This window comes from Camelus bactrianus, chromosome 4, assembly GCF_048773025.1.
Source record: "Camelus bactrianus isolate YW-2024 breed Bactrian camel chromosome 4, ASM4877302v1, whole genome shotgun sequence".
NCBI lineage: Eukaryota > Metazoa > Chordata > Mammalia > Artiodactyla > Camelidae > Camelus > Camelus bactrianus.
The window spans coordinates 29,637,953-29,651,598 of record NC_133542.1 but is presented as its reverse complement, the minus strand read 5'-3'; the positions used below and the strand labels follow the sequence as shown (position 1 = coordinate 29,651,598).

Here is a 13,646-nt window from a genome sequence, read left to right as displayed (position 1 = left end):
TAAGGTACCAAATATCAAGTAATGAATTACAAATCTGCATGGCTACTGAAGTGTTCTGATACTATGGAGCTAAATGAATATGAAAATTCAAAAAGATTAACTTCCAAATAGGGGATGGAACACTGAATTAAATGCACAAAGATAAGACAAATATTCCTTAAAGGCAAATATTCCTTAAAATAAATAACATGACTCAAATATAAATTTTGTTGAATCTGAGGGTCAAAATAGTTTTAGCAATATTTACTTTGCAGTTATCTTAAAATGGCTTAATATCTACATAACAATTTATACTCTCTATATACTAATACATACCTCTCTCTACATAAATATGCAATACCTAATATAGATACCCAAAATACAGAGTCAAGTTAAGATATTAGAAAATTCTTGTACAGGAACATAGTTCTAATTTTGTTACTGATATCAAGGGAAATAGTTTGACTTATGCCAATTCTGTCATATTCATTCTCTATTCTTTCTCTTTACAAAGTAAGTCATATGTGTGGCCTTTAAACTGAACTCAACTTTAAATAGTTCTTTTAAAAACAGAATCAATCCAGTAAGAAAAGTTCACCTTAATAAGGAGAACAGATGCATTTTTTGAACAAAGCAGAACACCTAATTAAAACCTCCTTCTCATTACCTTAAATTTGAAAAACGTATCTAAGGCTCAGGGCCTCCAGGGGTGAAAAGGAAAGCTCAATAGCAGCTCAGATTACAGTCGGATCACACTGCCAACACTCATGAGAGGTTTTCAGTCATATTGTAGAAATTGTAAGAGTTTTATTCCCCAGGAAGAACCTCTTTAAGGCTGTCACATTTCCCTCAAATTAATCTTTCATTTGATACAACTCATGACAGAGCCACAAAATCATAAATAGCAGAGCTGAAAGTGATGAAAAAAGTATAATTTGGTCGAAACCTTGGACTGGGCTAAAAAGCTGTATCTCTAATTCATGTACGAGCTAATCAAAATTAACAGGTAAAGTTACCTACAGTGACACACTGGTAGAGGAAACCAAAGAATGAAGACTCATCTTCTTCCTACTATATCATATTTTTTAAGGGGTCTTTCTAAACAAAATTGAAAAATCTAACAATAATTGAACATGTATTATAGTTTTAGGATTTAAGTTATACCTTTTATTTCTATTAAATGGTAAATATTAAAAGGCCCTCTTCAACTCAAGAAGCCAGAAATGCATGTATATAATGGGGCAGGGGAGGTCCTGTAGAGATCAAAAGAATTTCATAATCACATCTCAGAAAAATTACAAAATAAATTCATTCCTTATTTTATCACTACTTCAAGCTATATATTACACTCTTTGGGTATAAACTCAATAGGTTTGAGAGATAATTATTTATTCCAAAAAGGACATATGATAGCATACAAAAATAAACAATACAGTAAATTACATTAAGAAGCAAAGGGAAAACAAATGCAGAAAAGTCATAATGAACAGGTCCAAATAAAATGTCTCACATTCACTACCATTTTAATAAAACATATATAGCTTAACCACAAAAATTACAAGCAAAATACTAAATGCATGGTGTAAATTTAAAATTTTAAATATTTTATATTTAAACTAAGATTATATTAATATCTGTTAAAACTGAAACAGGAAAATCCCTCCTCACGTCTTATGATTATCATACCGGCAATAATGACTGCTTCAAAACCTGCAAATAATGGTATCGTGTGACATGACAAGTAAGGCTGATTAACAAGTTAAAACATTTTTATACCACTATATGAATGAAAACAGATGTTTCTCTCAATGCACTATATTTAAAAATTGAAAAAAAAAATTTAACAGGGAAGTATAATCCCATGATATTTAAAGTGAAACAAAAAGCTGAAGTTGAAAATATTCATTCCAAGAGGCAGCAATTCAAAATAATATAATCAATAGGTCTTTAACTCAGTGAAGCAGTTAAACTCTAATTTTAATTTTGGTCCCAATTTCTCATATTGAGGATAGTACTTTATTCCATATCCCTTAGTTTCTCCATTGGTTAAATGGAGAAATACATTTTTTCCAGAGGTATGTTAAAGATCAGTGAGTTTATGATTACGTTTAAAAACAATACTACTATGTAAGTCTTAGTCAACAGCTGAATTCTAGACTTCTGCAAAGGAGCCTTTAGAATGAATCACATATATGAAACAGGAGCAAGTACACATTATAGGAAAGATTTTGGTTACCAATGAAAAGCAGAGTCATGGTAACTAAGGCTTTTACATTATTTAAAAAACTTATTGAGACCTGCCAAACTAAGTTGTAAAAACTTTCTATGGTTTTGCTATAATTGTGAATAAAAAGAGAATTCATATAATATTAGATTTCTCTCTCAAATATTAAAGAAACTAAAGTAGAAGACTTTTTGGTAAAAATTAGCTTTATTAAGATAGTCAATATTCACTTTTCAATCTAAGTCTTTCTTATATTAAAAAATTGATAAAGAAAAAAATAGTTTAGTTGATTTATCAAAGTAATCAGTAACTGTTAAATGTGGCCTAAAAGCTTAAATCACCAACATGCTATACACTAAAAATAAAAATATCTCCTAATTTTTTGCAACTATTGCTAAATAAAAAAATACGACAAGTTCCCCTATATTTCAACTGTATAACCCACCACACTACTAGAGTAGGGCTAAGCGTAAGTGTTTCCTGTGATTAATGTATGATGCAAATAATATTAGTTGGTTTTTCACTTGTCAAATTCTTGCAGGCTTAATCATGAAATTTCATGATTTATGAAACATGACCAAATCCAAGACTTATTTCCAAGTCTTAAGTTGGTGGAAAAAGTGGTAAAGGTCAATAATAGATGCTCTTAAATCAGTTCTTAATTCATTTTCCTACTCATAAACACATTTTTTTTTTTTGTCTAAAGTTTCTGGCATGCTTAGTTGAAAAAATAAGTAAGAATAAAGTAATAAAACAGTAAGCACTATCATTTAATCCTCACAACAACCCTATGAGGAGGGAACAATTATTACCCCATTGTATAGATGAGGAATTGGAAACACTGAGAGGTTAAGTAACTTACCCAAGCTTATACAGTTAGTGCTAAGGTGGGATTCAAACCCAAAAGAGCCTAGTTCCAGAATCCATATGGTTAAGCACTATTCAGATTACTGTACCCACCTAGAATCACTGAATCAAGGATGAACCCTTAGAGGATGAAACCCAGGATTTTTCATTTTTAATGAAGGTATAAGATTATTTTTATACTACCTAAGATTTGAGAACCACTGACTCTGGAAAAAGTGGCACAGATAATGGTTAGTCCCATTACAATATATACACACATATAAACATAACAAGCCTTTGAATGCCTACAGTGCATACTTTAAATAGAGATGGGGTGATTATTTTCCTACACTGAGCTATAGATATTAGTTGTTTATATAAGTAAACCTAGATTCTTCCTGAAGTAAGCAAGCTGAAGTTTAATATCTAGCTTTAAAAAAGTCAACAAACACTATCAAAATTAAAAAGTAGCTGAGGTCACAACAGGATTCATTTTTTAATTAATTAGAACCTAAAAAACCCCCAAACAAACCTTCACAATTTAATTCTTGGATATGCTTCTCTTTACCTAAACATGTTTTACTGTCAATATAAAGATAATCAGTCCTTTAGCAAGTAAGTCTGTTTTGCAAAAGGGATCTAATATCTATCAACCAATAATTAATATTTTCAGCAGTAAGATATTTTAGAATGAATAGTATGAAGAAAATCCTGTGGTTAAATATTTCTATAAAGCATTTTATGTTTAATACTAGAAATGTGATATTTAAAACAACTTGGATAAAAGGAATAATTTGCAGAATCTGAGGTGCTAAATGTCATTGTGCTAGAGTTTTTGGGAAGGAAATAAATTCACTTCTTTATTATATGATAATCAGTATTCTTACCTGTGGGAGACTTTCAAATAATTGAAGAAACAAATTACAGAGAATTATTTTGAGAGGCAAACTTACAGTTTTGCCTGTAACAACAAAGTTTACTAGTGACCAATACTGTTCTCTATTCTTTGCTTATTTGAAGCAAATGGCTTATTTCTTGGGAGATAGCTATCAATTTTCTTTTTGAATAATACCCTGGAATTCACATTGTAAACCAGGCGTAAGAACCACTGTTCTCCTAAATCTGGTCCCCATTCCTAGCCACTGCCCTATTTATCCTCCTCTCTCTCCTCCCACCCTACCTCCCTCTCTCACTTGGACACCTTAAGAACAAGGAAGTGGACTTTATTTGTTTATTTTAAACAGTTCAATCTAGCAAAACATGTACTTTTGACCTTAAGTTTCTAAGTGGTAAGCAAATGGTCAGTAATTGACTAAAAGCATCACTTAAGACAGTGTTTTTCAAACTATTCTGCCCACAACCTATGGTCAAAAAGACATTTTTCACTGCATGCCAGTAAACACACACAAAACCAAAGTTTTATGAAACAATATTACCCTTACTATATTTGACACACTCTTATAATTTTTCTTTTTTTTCTTTTCCTTTTTCAGATTTATTAGGTAGAATTATTACAGTTTGACTGTACATAATTTCTTTTCTATTTTAACCTTGTTAGCTTAAAAAAGAAATACTGGTCATGCGATCCACTAAACTGATTTCATGCCTCACTAATGAATACCACCTGCAATGTTAAAAACATTGTCTCTGCTGTCTGTGCCACTGATGCATATAAAAGTCCATCTACTAATAAAATACTGGAGGCAAATATTAACAGTGGGCCAGATCTTTCCTGAGATGCATATTCCCAGGATGAATAATACTTTGAGGGAATGAGGAAAAAAAGTGAGTGGGAGAAACAGCAAAGGCTAGCATGAAATCAGTGAAAGAATGACGATGTATTATCACAGTATTAAATAATACGTAAACACAACGGTAGAAAGGTCTGTAAATAAATAGTAAATACACTTTTTTTTATTGAATGTGCTGGAACCAAGGTTACTTTATATAAAAGGATTTTGTAGAAATGGTTGTAATTCACCCTTAAAAATGTTCTAAAATACTAAAAGAAAAAAATGTCTATTTCATTTTACTGTTCATTTAAAAATATTAAACTTTTACCAATTAGTAACTTCCATAAAAAACTTCCAAAATAAGATTTGACTGAAAAATAGATGTCTATATTTTTGGATATACGTAACTGTTAAACTCACATTACACACTATCAATATTTTCATAGTTATTACTCTTATTTCCTTCTTTACTTGACTCACATAAATTCATTTTAACATAATTTCTTTGGCAATTCAGTATTAGTTTTATAACCTAAAACAGAAGTACACTGAACACATTAATACAGAGAAAATTTTTAAAGAGTCATTTGTTGCAGAAAACTCATCTTTTACATAGTATAAAATAAAAGTATTATTTAATCAGAGTTAAATTTTCATATTAGTAACAGCTACAAACAGAAAACTCTTCACATAGTTATATGGCAGTACATACAATTACTTTTTTCTTTTTGCAGAAAAGTTAAAATACCATTCAATTAACCTTTACTTAATATTCTCTCTGAAGTTCATAAGAGTTAAAAGATTTGTTTTTTAAGATAACAAGTCTATTTACATAGTGCCCAAATAAATGAAAATGGATCATCTAGGCAATATTACCATGCACAAATCATGATTTGTTCTTGGAAAACTTTCATTTACACATTTACTTCTATATATATATATATATACATATTTCTATCAAACTACTTCTACAAAACAGTACAGCATATTAAAAAACAAAAATGCCTGACATCAAGAAACAAAAATAGGTAAAAATTTTTGAAATACTAGCAGATTAAATATTAGCTATGTCTGCACTTGCAGGGAAAACATTTTATTGAAAGTATTGTATGTTATATTAGAATTTAGCCAATCTCTTGAGGAATGATATAAACACTAAAACAACAAATTAAAAAAATGTTGAGACAAAATTGAAACATTTACCTGAAATTCTGGTACAGTAGGTAACTTTGCAACAGTTTTCCTCTTCTTTGTGACTGCTTTTTTAGATATAGATTTTTTTCCTTTCAAGATTAAAAGAGAAAAGCTTCATAATGCTGTTTATAGCACTTCATTAACAAAAACCAAATTACATAGAACCTTGAAAGTTAAATTATAACTAACAGATGGCTTCTAGTGAGTCAAATAAAAATGATGAATCAAAACAAGCCTCAGTAAAAGCAAACATTAAACTATAACTACCTGAAACAGACATATTAACAAACGCTGTTTTCTTTATATGAGAACCAAATTATCATTTCCAATGTGTTGCACAGTGTTAGAATTTATTAAAACAAGATTTGGCAAAAAAAAAGTCACATTACTACCTTCAGTTAAAACCTAATTCACAACTTAAAATGAGTTACATAATAAAAAATCTTACCTTTAACAATGATTTCTGTAGTCAGGAACTTGCATACAACTATACTCTGAAGACTATGGTCTTTACTCAACCTAATGTGAAAAATCCTCAGTAGCTTAGGAAACCAGGTTTTCTTTCTACCCCTTTAGCTCTGCACTCACCTAATGGGCTGCTGTTGGCAGTATTCAATAACCAGTGTTAAAAACAAGGTAAACATCTCCCTTTAAAGTGCACCTGGTCATTTGTGCAATCAGAAATCACTGGTAAAAATAAATCCACATTCTTAAAGAAATCCGGTTCATAGCATAGATTAAAGTATATCTACTCCATGCATTAACCTGACAAGAGAGATACATATATACATATACTCTCTGTTTTTCAGTAAGAAACATGTTAAAGTAAATGTTTTCTCCCGTTTGCAATCAGTAAAATCAATTAATAAATTATTAATTATTTAATAAACATGAGATATAGTACAATTTATGGGGACAACAAAAAATTATAAAATGTAAACCCTGTCTTTCAGGAGCTTACAATCTATGTGAGGGAATTAAAATTAATTCAAAAGACTTAAAAGTTAATTTTAGCTCACAATGATTTGCAGGCTAAAATCAGCTGAAAATTACTATTCTTTTCAAAAGAGAAAATGAATAAGTACCTAAGGCAACTCTGCTATAGTACATAATCCCTACTGTTGTTTTCTAAACATTTTCCTAAATAAATATTCAGTGAAAACAATCGATTTGCAACATTTTATTCAACACATAAGCACAATACCAGTTTACAATATAATTTACAGTATTCCTTTTTAATCATATCACAGGACTGCAATTTGTATTATTTCTAAGTTTGATTCAATAAACAAGTACACCATACTTGAACTATTGCAAATTTTCGGTTGCTGGGATTCACAAGTGTTTTAGTGGCCTGTTTTAATAAGTAACAATCTGGTGTTATTTGACATTTGCTTTTAATTAAATTTTAAAACATAACCTGTATTTCTTTTCTCATCATTGTTATTTGCTTATGTGCACAGAACAGTACCTATGCTATAACCAAACTACAAAAACATATAAGTGGGTGGGCTGTTTAAGCAATACTCAGGGAGAAGTGATTAAATTCTTGGTATTTCTGTAACACAGTAGTAATTAACTTCTAAACTGGGTGCAATGGTACCTCTCGAGGGGACTGATGAATCTGAACACCAGAATGCCTTTCCTCTATGTGTTACCTTCACCATTTTTGAAAGTTCAGGAAAAAGGTTTAACTGTCTTGCTGATTTAAAACAGCAATTTGAAGGAACTGAAATTCTTCATCATTCCTATCCCCTGCCCCCTCAGCACTCCTCTAATTAGTTTTTTAAAAGTTTGATTTTATATTTATTTATAAACACAACAAGGGTCACTCCTGATATTCCCAATGAATTTCATATTGTTGCCACACAGGCACTAAACTTAAGTACTAAATTCTTAGTTAACTCTAGCAGCCACTCTATTTGAATGGATTAAGCAGCTGAGGTGGCTACTGGGTATCTTCGCTCACTGTGTCATTAAGATACTTACATGTTACTAAGTAATTGAAGGTAGTATCGTGTAGCGGTTTTAAGTTCGAGTTTTGGAACTAAACTACATAGGTTGGAATATCAACTTTAAACTACCTACTACCTGCAAGACCATGAGCAAATTATTTCCTTGTACAGTTACTTCATCTGTAAAACAAGGATAATGGTATTATCTACTTTGTAATTTAAAAAGTTAAAGCATGTCAAGAGCTTAGACTGCTGCTAGGCACAAGGTAAATGATCAATAAATGTTAGCTGTTGTTCCTTAGCTGCCTCAGTAAGTTGTGATAAGAGTCTAAATAAAATGTTTAGTATCTTTTAACCTTCTTCAAATTCTTTTATTAACTTACTCCTTCACTTTAGTTTTTCCTGCGATTATATCCTCTGGGCTACCACTCAACTTTGTACATAAATCAAATAATGTGACACTTATCATAAAGTATTATAATGATCTGTTTATATGTTTCTCTTCCTTATTAGACTGTTAATTATTGACAGCAGAAATCCTACTATCCATTTTGTATTTACAGCATTTAGCACAGTAAGTTAAGAGAAATGATCCTCAAATACAAGAATCCTACTCTTCATCAGAAATTCCACAAGTTTGGAGATAGAAAAAGGGAGGAAGGTAGTTGTTCACAATTCTGAGGGTCCATGTGAGTACATTTTATAATGAGGAAAACACCGACAATGACTTTAAATAATTTACACAATTTACCAGAGTATCACAGCATGACCTAGGAGTGGTACTAGGGAAACTAACACTTATTGAGAGCCTACTATGTGTCAGACACTTGGTAAGGGGATATACAAATTACCTCAGTTAATTCTCAAAACAAACCTTCAAGGTAGGCAATACCTCATTTTAATGTAGGATAACTGAAGATCAAACAGATTCCTTACTCAAGTGTTACACTGTAGTAAGTTAAGCCTCACAGCCAGGGACTCTAACTCCAAAGTCCAACTTCTTTCCATTATGTAATTCTAACCTCTTAAAAATCATACTTACCATTTATTGATTCCTACTGTGTGCCAGCACCATGTTAGGTGCTATGCATTTGCTATTGCATTAATCTTTGTAAATATATAGTAAGGTACATATTACCTCATTTTTCACATGTAAATATAAGCAGGTAAATAAATTATAAACAGATAAATAAATGGAGAATTTGTAGCTAATATGCACTGGAGCATATATTTGTACTAGAACTGTCTCACTTCAAAGCTGTTCTCTTTTTATGGTAAAATACTGCATTTCCCCTCAGATTTTCTGCTTCTAATTGATTTAAGAGCATTGCTTTTGATTAGGGTTAGAAGATCCATTCATGTTCATTATTACTTAATACTGTGTCTGTAACTTCAACAATAAAATTTAAATACCATATCCTGTATTCTTCAATAAAAATCAGCTATTACTTTTTATAAATATTACTTTTAAAAGGAGCATGGGATACTACAAAAGCACAAGGCCTTTATTTGGTAATCTGGTTTTGCTCCAGGGCAAGATATATAGATAGGGCAAGTTACATACTGCCCCCTAGTGGGCTTCCATTTCTCCTTGATCATACCCCAGGGCTTTTACCCTCATTGTCCTAAATCACCTGGCCCCATAAAATATAATTCTCAGATCTAGAATTGTGCTGAAGTCGTAAGTCAGTTTAAAATATACACAGAATTTCAACACAATTCCTGAGCTTAAAACACAGACATAGGTGAAAAGTGAGGGTCAACATGTACCTGGAAATGGATAAGTAAACCTTAATATGGCCTAATAATTAATGCTAGAAGGGCAGCCTAATGAGGCTTTTTAAAACTATGCTTAGAACAGCTCTAGAAAAGGAAGCCCAACTTAGTAGGGAAAAATAAAACTAAAAAAATATATTTTACACTATAATCTAGGCATAAAATTCTAGTCTTCTAGATTGTGGAGATACACCTCTTACTAGAAAAATGAAGGTGATTATCATTTCCAATCCAACTCCTCTTTCCTCAGACTCTTATTCTTCATCTTTACCTTCACCTGATTTCCCTGCCTGTATTCACTCCTTGGCCCCTAGGAGTATTCAGACTTCCACCTCAATGCTCTTAGGTTTGGCTTCTCAATGTTTAAAAATTATTCCAAAGCAAACACTACTCTCTCAGTGCTTTCATTTTAGGAATCTTAATGTGAACTGATAGTAAGACATTAATCACTGTTAAAAGTAAAAACCCAAGGGCATTTGTATTATTAAATAGTGAATCTGGAAAATGCCTAGAATGTGAAGTCACAGAAACAGACTCTAAATTTGACTTTTATTTACTAAATGTGCGTATCTTGGCTAATATTTATATTCTATAGAAATTTCTGAAATGTTTTATCTCTAAGCAATATGACCTTAACAAAACACCTGATTTTCCTTCTTTGCCTATGAGCAAATTTCTCATTGTATTGCCTTTTTTTTTTAACCCTATCAATAATTCAATAACTCCTGAAAATCTATTTCATTTTTTCCCCTTTAACTTAGAATACTGAATCAGTTGTCAAATTCTGCTACTTATTGCAACATCTCCCTCAAAATGTTATTTTCTTCTGTCAATGTGACAGAAGAGTCATATAATTCCCTACTTGGATTTAGAATTTCCTCTTCCTAAAGTTGTCTTCTACCTCTTCATCTAAACAGCGCCAATTTCTTTTCATACTTCTTTATGGCATCCTAATTACCTTGCAAGAGTCTTTCTCCTAATCCTGCCACTTACTAGCTCTGTGATCTTGGACACATTAATAAACCTTCCTGTGCCTCAGTTTTTTTAATCTATAAAATCTATATAATGGGGATAATAACAGTATTTATTTATAAGTTTTGATGAAGATTAAACAAGACAATATATATACAAAGGCTTCGAATAGTGCCTGGTAAATAGTAAGCATTATATGAGTATGAGCTTTTGGGTGGAGGTGGGGGAAGTAGAAAGCATTAAAATAAAGAAGCATGGAGTATAGTCAATCCTTTCACTCTTAAATCTTGGCATCTTGAGTTGCTCCTAAAAAATTTTTCCCCATAAAGACACACACAGTTAGGCTCTATACTAATAACACAGAATTATACAACTGTTTTACAAATATGGGCCTGGATATAATCATACTGTAGATGACATTACTTTCTCAGTCTATTTCCTATAAAGCAGCTCACTACTTTTTATACATTTGATATACCTTATTTCAAGCTCATTTCCTTGCACTGTACTCCTGATTCAAATATTTAAAAAACCACCACATACTCAGAAAGGTATCACCTCAAAATGGCATTTCTATCATTTGAACACCTTTTAAATCCCCAACTTTTCAACTTTTTTCCTTAAGTTTTTCTCTAATTACGCTAATTTTTTCAGTGACACTTGGTTTAATCACACCTCCATGTTATTAACCATTTTCCACCTATCCAATCTCCTTTATTTTCCAAAGTCCTTAATCAACTATGAAATCTTGCTATAGCACATTCAGCCTCTATTTGACCTTTGACTGTACAGACTTTATTATATACTTAACAATTATCAAAATGAGGCTATTTACTATTTTTGAACTCTAGTTTCTTCACATATAAGAAAGTAATACCACTTATTTTAATTGGTTTAGAGGAGCTAACACAAAATGATTTGGCTGAAAGTAATGACTATGTAAGGAGGGAAAAACCCTCCAAACCAAACTGGATGAAATGAGTAACTTAAGACATAAGCTTTTTTAAAACAATTAATGTACCTTGAAAACTTTTTGTCTGTTTTTTCAGGTTTTATAAATGTCCTCTAATGTTTTAAATTTCTAATTCATTTCAGACAACTCTATCTGCTCTACACAATCAAATGTTGTAAACCAAAGGTTGTTACGAAAACAATCAAAACATCCAAAATAGGTTGATTAAATGAACTACAAAATACATATAATAGAATTCTATGCAGTCATTTAAAAAGATGTTGTAGAGATCTATTTATTGTACAAAGATGTTCATGGTATACTGTTATGTGGAAAAAAGCAGACTATAACATGGTATGTATCATATAGTCATATTCAAAAATATAAATGCCTTGAAAGGATATAAAAGATATATATTGAGGAGTTAATCTTAGTTACACGTGGGTGAACCATATTATGTTTGTTCATTTATTTATTCAGTAGATTCCTACACAATGTGTCCATCACTGTGCTAAGTGCTAGGGCTGCAAAACCATAAATAATCCTTCTGTTCTCAAGAATGTTATAGAACAGAGAGGAGATAAATCATCAAAATAACCAGAAATAAGAGCAACTATTAAGATAAATTTCATAAATAAGTATTATGAAGACGTATCTAGTGCTATAAGTACGGATGACTGGGAAAACTCCAATGTTTTTCTATTTTACAATGCTTCCAAGAGTAAGGAACACGCTTAAATAACTAAAAATGAATTCAAAATTTAAAAAGCAGAAAGAAAACTCCAACTCTGAAAAAGATTAAAACGCTTGAGTTGCAAAACTGCCTCATAGTGCACTAAAATTATCAAATCATTTTCAACAAATTTGTCTCTTCCTTTTACGTAAAACCATCTCCCATCACAGTAAGACTTTATTAAATTTGGAGATGCCACCAAAATTTAAGACCTGTGTAATCAACATAAAGTGGACCACAGTAACCACTTAAGTCCAGATTAATCACACTCAGTTCACCGTAAGTAAAGATTCATGAATCAGCCATAGATGACACGGCTGATCTACATAATACCATTACTTGAAAAAAAACAAAAGCTCTGTGTTCAAGTAAACTTGAAAATGCTAGGTTAAACAAAACTAAACATTTTTCTTGAAGATTTTCTGGAGTCCATAACATATAAGCCCAGAATCACTTATGCACAATTGTTAAGTCCAAAAGATCCCGAAAATTAAAGTTTTTAAAATAATGTGTATGGTAGCAAAACCTGATCTAAACTATTATCAGATTCTTTAGTTTTCATCTCATTCGGTCTCACTACTCATACATTTTTCTGTAGAAATTATACATCAGATTACAGGAGCTGCCCTAAGCTCTATTGGGGATATTATTTAATAAACATTATATACATCATAATACCCTTCTAAAATCTTATAACTTTTGAATTCTAAAACATATCTGGTATAAGAGTTTTATAAGATGCATTGTGGACATGCACTAACGCACAAGGCCAATCTATTAGAGGTACATTTCCTAAACCTGTGATCATGAGGCTCTCTTTTAAAAAGAGTGAGAAAGGAAACACTGGATTATGGTATGCCCAAAACTGACTATCAAAAGCCAGTGTCTCATACCTAATAAAGGAGCCCAGTGCAAAGCCTCAGAAAGACAAGTGTCCAGAAATGATGTAAAACAAATGTTTTATGATTATTATACAATTTTATGTAATATTATTATGACAGTAAGAAGTTTAGTGTCTGATGAAGAAAAAAGAATTGGCCTATGCTTATGCAGTACTAACAAGGGAAAGGGAAATATATTAAGCTAGATCCAAGTATTTTTGTGACTGAAAATTGACTTTCTAAAATTTGCTCTGAAGATAAAATGATAAAGAATATAGGCAAGTGCACTATTTTCTTCTATTTTATGCCTTAAGCATTCTCTCCCCAACAAATAGGTTCAGAGAGGGTACACACAAGTACTCTGAATTTGTGTCTGAGGTTTTTTCAATGACTTCTCTAGA

The 13,646-nt window shown here is 31.3% G+C and overlaps 1 protein-coding gene across 4 annotated transcripts in view; it reads right to left on the bottom strand.

The window, feature by feature from the left end:
• The window catches only part of BRD10 (bromodomain containing 10), an 86,572-nt gene that overhangs the window by 27,011 nt on the left and 45,915 nt on the right, over positions 1-13,646 (bottom strand). For all 4 annotated transcript variants that reach the window (XM_074361592.1, XM_045520884.2, XM_045520885.2 and 1 more), the window contains one exon: positions 5,986-6,065. In XM_074361592.1, the coding sequence (XP_074217693.1) occupies positions 5,986-6,065 (80 nt within the window). The remainder of the gene's footprint in view (positions 1-5,985; positions 6,066-13,646) is intronic.